Source organism: Falco cherrug, chromosome 9 (assembly GCF_023634085.1).
Source record: "Falco cherrug isolate bFalChe1 chromosome 9, bFalChe1.pri, whole genome shotgun sequence".
Lineage (NCBI taxonomy): Eukaryota > Metazoa > Chordata > Aves > Falconiformes > Falconidae > Falco > Falco cherrug.
Window position 1 is genome coordinate 30,795,845 of NC_073705.1, and position 8,559 is coordinate 30,804,403.

The window sequence follows — 8,559 nt, forward strand, 5'->3', positions numbered from 1 at the left end:
ATCGTTATTTTCATCAGTCTCTCAAATGCATGCTAAGAGTAAGACTGATAAAACTAGTTTCTGTGTCACATGACCAGCTGCTTAAAATGTGTTTTACTCATTTTCTTCAGAAATGTAGTCATTAATTCAATTAACTGCTTTATGCAATGAATATTTGCAAGTCAGTGGTTCTCATTCTCTCTTCCTCCCTCCCTGACACTCTTCCTCCACCACCCTACAGGTACAGGGCTTGGTCCACAACCACAATGCAGCAGGGGTGTCTACTGCACGGCCCTGCATGTGCGAGGAAACATAAAACTGGATGCTACAGGAGAGACTTCTGTGCTTTATTCTAACTGTATTTTAATGTGTGTTTCCTACATTTTATCTGCAAGCAGCACATCAGATTGCCCGAGACTCTTTCTAAAGCCAACTCACTTAACACTTTATGCTACCATCTGTCTCATACCCTCAAAAAGAAAAACTCGTGAGGTCTGAATTAAAAAAACAAGATGAGACTAAAACTTTACTTATACTGCATAACAACAAGGAATACACGGGAAGATGAGAGAATTGGCAAGAAAATCTGATCTAGCAACAAAAACAGAAAGAACTTTAGGATTCTGAATCATGAAAAGCGCTGTAATCCCACATTAAAAGCAGTTGCTCATCTAACACAAGAGCTTCGACATAACCAACAGACTTAGAATAACAAGCAGTTTACAAGAGTCAGTGGTGTGTTTCAACAAAGGAATTCCTGGCTGTTTACCTATTTTGTGCTTTAGTTTCTATGATTTTGGACTATTCGATTCTAGTTCTACTGTTAATGTTGTGAGCAAACTCTCGACTCTACAGCATTTTTTTCAATCGTTCAGGCAAGCTATAGCTCTGATTCATTCCAAAAACAAGTTGCAGAAGGTCAGATCTAAATAGAAAGCTATAGTAAAGCAACTTTCAAACAAGCTCCATCACAAGTAATCTTATTATATATATGCAGTGCTATCTCATAAGTGTATTTTGTCAACTTAAGGACATCACAAAAGCTGAGAACATAAAGATGCTCACTGACAGACCATGCATATACAAATACATCATCAGCGTCAAAACTGATTAAATTGATTCCCCTACAGATATTTTTATTCCAAACTTCTTGATTCCGAACTTGTTAAAAGATCAATATAACAAAATTATTATGAAAGCATCAAATACAATAGAATTAATATATCAGAAATATCAACACATGTGATCTTTAAAATGGTCTGACAGTATTTTTAGTAAATGACTTCTACAATAACCTGTAATGACCCCTAGCTAGAAGCCCAACACCACCTAGTTCAGTAAAACACTGGAGGTAATGAACTTTTTGTTCCTTCCCTCTTTCTTCTTCTGGACCTAACAGGGTAGGGAACTACTTTTGTATTCATGTGCAAAGTAAGTTATACCCTTGACACTTTGATCAAATTCCCAAAGATACCATTTTTCTTGTGATCTTTCAAATGGTCTGACAGTATTTTTAGTAAATGACTTCTACAATAACCTGTAATGACCCCTAGCTAGAAGCCCAACACCTTCCAGTTCAGTGAAACACTAGAGGTAATGAACATTTTGTTCCTTCCCTCTTTCTTCTTCTGGACCTAACAGGGTAGGGAACTACTTTTTTATTCACGTGCAAAGTAAGTTATACCCTCAACACTTTGATCAAATTCCCAAAGACACCATTTCATCTAAGGGATTAAGCCACAGTCTTACAAGCAACTGAAGACAGAAAGGAAAAAGGGAGAAAAAAAAGCATGCAAACATGTAAATATGAATCCTTCTAGGGAATCCCCAGCTAGAATAAATAATTTCAATGCTGTACATGGCATAAAAAGGAAGAGATAAGAAGTTCCAACTGAGAAATGAACTTGCTACTTGACGTGCAGATGAAGATTAAAAACAATATGACAGGAAAAAGTTACAGCTGAAAAGAAGGTGAAAGTATCAACAGATTCAGAAATGTGGAACATGTAATTCAAACAAAGATTCTTAATTTTCACGTTCACCATCTTAAAAAAAAGTCCTCACACGAAAGCACTACGCTCTCATTTCATTAGTATTTCTGTAAATCCTAATCCACAATTAAAATTAAAACAGATTATTAAATAATGGTTGTAGGCAGTATGAAAACGTAACAGGGCTACTCACATATATAAAGTGAAGCCCAAATACTGTACATATTCACATGCTTAAAGACGAGTAATCCAGCAGGAGGAACTACAGCCTGAGAAAAGCATTGGCTCCGAATATACACTGTGGATTACCTTTACAATACTGAAGCTATGAACAATAATGCTGCATCCGAATTTTGACTCAAGAGCACTGACAGCATGAGTCATCATAGCTCACTTCTTCCCCCAAAAGATGCTACTTTTGACATCCCTTACTCTTGCAGTGTTAAATATAGGGTTTGCTATGAAGGTAACAGATACGGTGTTAAAGAAAGAAAGGAAACGACTTGGTCTCTTTCCCTTACCCAGCTCCCTTCCTGGAAAAACTTCGCTGCCGAGTTGTTGTCGCAGCTCGGTCTGCCCCTGGCGCGCGCGCTGCCCAGCCCGCCCCCGGCGAGGTGACGGCCCGGGCCGGCCGCACGGACAAACCCGACCCGCGGTGCCCGCGCCAGGCAGCTCCTCACAGCGGAACAGGCCGCTCCCAGCAACCCGGGGTAACTCTGCCAGCAGTTTCTTTTTAAACAATTTAAACTTTTTTTAAAAGAATATTTATGGCTTAGGAAGACACGGCAAGTTAAACAACATGGAAATTCCGCGGTTTTTTGAAGGGGACACACACACACCCCCAAAGCAAGCCCGCCGGGTAGCTAAAGCCGTGCCACAGCCGCACGGCTGATGCCCAAACCCGATATGTCAGCCGAGGTGCAGCTGGAGGCAGACGAACCCGTCGGCCCCGCCGGGCGCCCCGGGGCGGGCCCTGCCGGCAGCGGGCTGGGCTGGGCAGGGCTCAGGCCTCCCCAGCACGGCGGGCCCGCCGCCCCCCGCTCCCCCACAAAGGGATTCGCCGCCAGCCCCGCGGCCCGCTGGCTCCCCGCTGGCCCAGGAGTGGCGAAGTCGCACTCGGGGCAGAGCGGGCGCCCCCCTGGCGGCACAAGGTGCCCCCCGCCCCGGCCGCGCCGCCGCCACCACACAACACAGCGGGGAACAGGGGCAGGTCTCCGACCTCACGGCCCGTCACGCGGTGCCGGGACCCGGGGGCCTGCCCCGGCCCACCCGCCCCGGCTCCCACCGCACACGCACCGTACCCGAGAAAGCTGCGCCGCCGGCACTGAGGGAAAAACCGGGCGGCCGGGGCGGCCCAGGGGCGCGCTAAGCCCAGCAGAGCCCGCCTCAGCGCAGGAAGCAGCCGCTGCCGCATACCCCGGCCCCGCCGCCAGCACCCGGCCTCTCCCCGTCGCTGCCGCTCGCCTCAGCACGCGCCGCTCCCCCGCGCCGCAGCCGGCGGCGGCGCCATCTTCTCCGCCCGCCTCCCCTCGCCTCCTGGCCAATCCCTCCCCGGCGCCCTCGGGGTCCCGTCCGCCCTCCTCGCCCGGTGGGGCCGCCGCCGCCGCGCCGGGCCTAGCGCGGCCCGTACCTGGGGGTGCGGAAGGCTGCCTCTGCTGCCGGGAGGGCCGGGGCTGCGGCTGGGGAGGGGGGCAGGGGGCCTCTGGGAGGAGGCGGAGGCGGCGGAGGGGGTGGGTGGGTGGCTGGGCGGGGAGCCGGGGCGACACTGGTCGCGGCGGGGGGGGCCGGGGAGCCGCGCCTGGCTGTAGGCGGACGGGGCCGCGGCGGGAAGGGCACCGGGGCAGCCCCGCCACCGCCGCCGCGGGGCTGGGAAGGGACCGTGCTGCGGCCCGCCCGCTTCCTGGTGGCCGGGCTGCGCGTCCCTGCCGGCGAAAGCCAAGACAAAAGGTAACGAGACGCCTCGGATGAAAGCGCAGCGGGTGCGATGCCGTCCTGAATGGGGGGATTTCGGATCTCCCGGTGCCGCGGGTGTCAGACCCCCAGCACCCCGCTCCCGCCGCACGGAGCTCGGCTGCCCCGGGGGTCTGCGGCCCCGCCGCTTCGGGCACGAGCCTCTCCCTGCAGAGTGGGTTTGTCGCCACGTCGCTTGGTTTAGCTTTAACACTTGGTTTAGTGTGTTTCAGCGTAATCGCTGTGGAGAGACCGATAATACACAACCCTGCTCGTGTAATTTTATGCCGAGAGGGAAAAAATCGTCTAAAACTTAGGATCGCTGAGGAGACAACGGTAGCTGAGGAGGCCGTGTATAGGTAACTCATGAGACAAACTTGGACTCTCCATATAAGAGAAGTAAGTTGAGGTTCAGTGTTCGGTCAGCTGTAACTATAGCGCCGGCTATTTGAGACCCCCTCAGAAGACTGTAATACCTGTAAGGAGCATGCGCGACATGTAATTAACAGAATACCGCCTATTTTTCCGAGAAATGTAATGGATAAACATATGTGTGGGCTGTGTTATTTTGCTTGAATGAAACATACGGTATGCACGTTAGGTGGAGCGATCCCCCGTGTGTCCAGCGCTGCAATGAAGGAATGCCTGCTTCTTAAACTCCTTAACACCAATGTAGCATTTCTTATTCCAGATTTCTGTGACAGGTTTACGAGATGTAAATAATGCATAAGGTTGAATTTCTATTACAACTCCATGTATTTGGTTTTCTGGGAAGATATTTTTTTCTTGGTAGATTACACTGTGGGAAAGTCACAGTTGTGGCTGGCTGTTTTAATTCCTTTCTAGGCCAAAAAAAAAAAACCACCCCAAAGAACCCCACTTTTTTCAATTCTAGTTATGTGCTTTCTGCAGATACATCTATTTTCCTATGTCTTATTTTTCAAAGCTAAAATAAACAAAAAACAAACCAAAAAAACCCACAACTTTGTGTGCTACACTTACTTCCTGATTTTAGCTTCCCCGCTGCTTGCCTTTTCTTAGGGGTGGTATCTCACAGCTGGAAGTTCACAGAACCCTTCTCCTGTCATAAAAAGTTACAAAGATGTGACCTGATGAGTTAGCCAAGGTTATTTCTACACCCAAAGATGGGACTGAAGATGTATCAGAAATAGCTTTAGACTAATCAGCTTTGGTCAAATTAGTTGTTAGAAGTAGCAGCATGCTACTTCACATGGTCAACAAAATCTGCCAGGAAATTTGGGTAGACATTCTGCTCCTGGTTTTCCCTGAGGTCTGTGCTGCTATAGAGACACTCTTACCAGTACCTAAGCTACCCAGTCGAAAACAACTACACCCACACTTCTGGCCTCAGTTTAGACAACAGAACTGTCTCTCAAGTTAACTAATCCTGGTTGGAGCAAGGCAGTTGGTAGCTTTCACCTAGATTAACCGGTTGCATTTAGAACTGTGTGGGAGCCTAATTTTAACACAATATGTTAACTCCTGTGAAAATGAAGGGTATCTTTGTCCTCGTGGGATTCTAGTTTGAGGCAATCTGTTTTTTCTCCATTTCCTAGTGTGTATAAAAGTGAAGACCAGGCCAGCCAGAAAAAGGACAGGATAAACTGTGAGATTTTACTTCTGCCCTGTTGCCATTTAGCTGGTGTGTCAGAGGGGCAATACTGTTGTGTCTGGCAGAAAGCACAGATAAGTACCTCTTCATGATCTGTCTCCTGGCTTTCTGAAGCAATTGAGGGATTAAGAGGTTGTGAATTACTCTCTTGAATTGGATGTGTAGCAGAAATGCTTCTGCCTTTATTAACACAAACTGTAGGCTGTTGCATCTGTTACCATGTAGGGGTGGAAGCTATAAAAGTATACAGTGTTTCAGGCAGTTTATTCTTTTTTCAGGTCCTGAGAGTTTGCTAGCCTAATGTAGCTGAATGTATATATTTAGCTAATGCTGGCCTGATGTATATTTAGCTGCTCTGATAAATCCTGCCTTTCCATATAGATCTTGTCTAGGATATATACAAGGGCAATCCTGAGAAAGCAAACAGTGGTGGTCTGCTCATGATTGTGTCTGAAGCAAGTGCTTCTGATTCTGTAGCTGTGGTGATGAAAGATCATTCCTCATGCATCTAACAACTATTGCAGCAGAGGTCACACCTACTGTACTTTACACCTGTTTTATCCACTGTAAGCTTATTTAGCACTATTCAATGGCACTGATGTTTATTCAGAGCAGATTGTGTTCTTATAATCTAACCCCTCTCTATTTCAGTTTATATTAGCCAAAATTACACTCATTCAATATTTTGGATATTTTTTTCATGTTTTAAAGATATTTTAAATATGACACCATCAGCAAAAGTAAAGAGGACTTCCAATAAAATTCCTTTCTCAGTGTAGTCCAGCAGCTAAGATTTCTTCCCTGTGGAACTTTAATTGCTCAGAGACGATTGGTGCTTTCAGTCCTGCCTCCTTCATCTACCATAGTGGAAAAGCAGGTGTTGTCCAAAATATCAAAAAGATTTTTAAAAAATTAACAAGTATAATTTAGAGTAAGTGTGGAAATTAATCAAAAATTCCTAGCAGTATGGAGATCCCTCTTCAGGATATATGACGTAACTCTGCAGTGCAGGGCAAATTATCTTCAAAGTACAAGTTACAAAGGCAGGTTACAAATAATGTTGAATAAAACCAGTATTTTATATTCCTCTTGAAACTAAGAGGCATCAAGTGTAAAACTCTTCTAAGTATGGTCTTGATGTGCTTCTAGTGGAAGCATACTTTTCCACCTAGCTAAAATTCTGGTTTAAAATCAAATTGTAACTGTATATAAAAGGGTTTTGTAGCAAACTGGACTCAGGCTGAAAGAAGCATAGCTTATGGTTGTCATTTCTACTCCAAAATAAATAATGGTGATTTCATAACAAGGTATGTATGAAAAAAGATTGTGTGTTGACTGCTCTCCATGTAAAAATACTGAATGAATGAAATTTTGAAGTATTAAAGTCAAAAGGTAATGAGAAACCAAGGAGATATTTCCTTTTGACTTCAGTGGGCCTTGTCAAGTTTCCAATGTTTCCAATTTTCCCATTCATTGTTTCTTTCCTATTTATGTAAATGATGTCATCCAGCTGCATGCCTTAACTGAAAATAGGTAAGCATATGGAAAATTACTAGCTTTCCTCTGAGCTAATTACATAAATGCATATACCACCCTACGTGTGGCGTTAATTTATTATGATGGTGACTATAACTATAAAAATATGTAAAAGTGCTACCATCTGTGTCTGTGTTAGACAGCGTTCTGGTACACGTGCAGAAAAAAAAAAAGAGATCCTTTATTCTCCTTATTTTCCCTGGTTAGTTGAAACCAATTCTGGTTTTAGTCATGTTATATATGCATTGAGTCCTTAATTTTTAACAATAAGGTAGTTTTATTTTGTTGCATTATATTTTTCATTTTTAACAGTGAAATAATTATCCTGTTACTTTGACTGAAAAGGAACCCTGTGCTCAGCTGAGAATATACCAGTACAATGTGTGTAAATCCTTATTGTTTAACTTTCTGTATGTGGACAACACAGAGCTTAGAACAGTACAGGCCAACTGGACTAGCTGTTCAAAGGCTAGAAATTGCTTCATGTTATCTGATGTGCAGGTCATGTCCCCTTTAATGTGAATATGCAATTAATCAGTAATTTTTTCCTATGTCACATAAACAGTGTTAAACTCTCCATGTGTTCAATACAGCTCATACAATGTGTACCATGTTGCTAATCAAAACAAGTGTTACTAAGCCTTGAAGAAGTCTCACCTAAACTTATAATTAGTATTAATTATATCTCTCCATTATTATAACCTTTCTTAATTCTTAGCTAATCATGTATAGTGTCAACAATCTTACTATATTTCAGGCCTCCATTCTGATAGTTATCCAGGTCATCTGATATAAATCCTAGGAAAACACTGTTGGTTTTTTTGAGACATGCATTGTCTGTGAATATCACTATAATACAATGAGTTCGTTGGCAAGCTTTAGTGAAAAATTACCCTTTTTGATCAATGAGAGTGAGGATTAGTAATCTCTACTGAAGTTGTTACATTAGCAGTTGTGTGTATTATTATGTAATTTATTTTTCTGTTATGTTTTTGTCTGAAGAAAAAAAACCAAACCACCTTATCTGTCACAGATGATGCACATACTTTCTTAAAGGTCATTCTCCCAACCACTGCTGGGACTAGCCTAAGTATTCTTGTTTCTTTTTTCTCATATTTATTTTTATTCCTTGTAAAATGCTAGCTCCCTGTTAACTCAGTTTGTGTTTACAGTATATTAGTATCTTTAGGCTCTAATCTAGTCTAAGAAAATGTACAACCTATGCTATAAATTGACCTTGTAAAACAAGAGCTGTGGCTATTAAACTGTATGTATTTTTTGAGCTAACTTCATTACCAGAAAGACATGTTTTCCACTGACCACAGCTATGGCAAAGATATATATGGCAAACCTATCGGCCAGATTCAGGTCCCAATAATTAAATAGATTCCTGTTGTTTAAATGAAGGTTTGAATGATCTCTTCTTCTCTTCTGTGTTTGTGAGAGACATGTTTATATTTTGAGCAAAAT

At 43.8% G+C, this 8,559-nt stretch overlaps 1 protein-coding gene across 5 annotated transcripts in view; it reads right to left on the reverse strand.

The window, feature by feature from the left end:
* The window catches only part of IDE (insulin degrading enzyme), a 70,413-nt gene extending 66,682 nt beyond the window's left edge, over positions 1–3,731 (reverse strand). Inside the window, exon 1 of one of the 5 annotated variants that reach the window (XM_055721421.1) lies at positions 3,601–3,731. Coding sequence is in view for 2 of the 5 variants with exons in the window: in XM_055721423.1 (XP_055577398.1) it covers positions 3,272–3,384 (113 nt within the window). In the remaining 3 variants the exon portion in view is untranslated. Of the gene's footprint in view, positions 1–2,491; positions 2,698–3,271; positions 3,487–3,600 lie in introns of those variants that run through there. The other 4 variants (XM_055721423.1, XM_055721419.1, XM_055721422.1 and 1 more) reach the window with 4 other exon arrangements.
* Between the last annotated feature and the right edge of the window lie 4,828 nt (positions 3,732–8,559).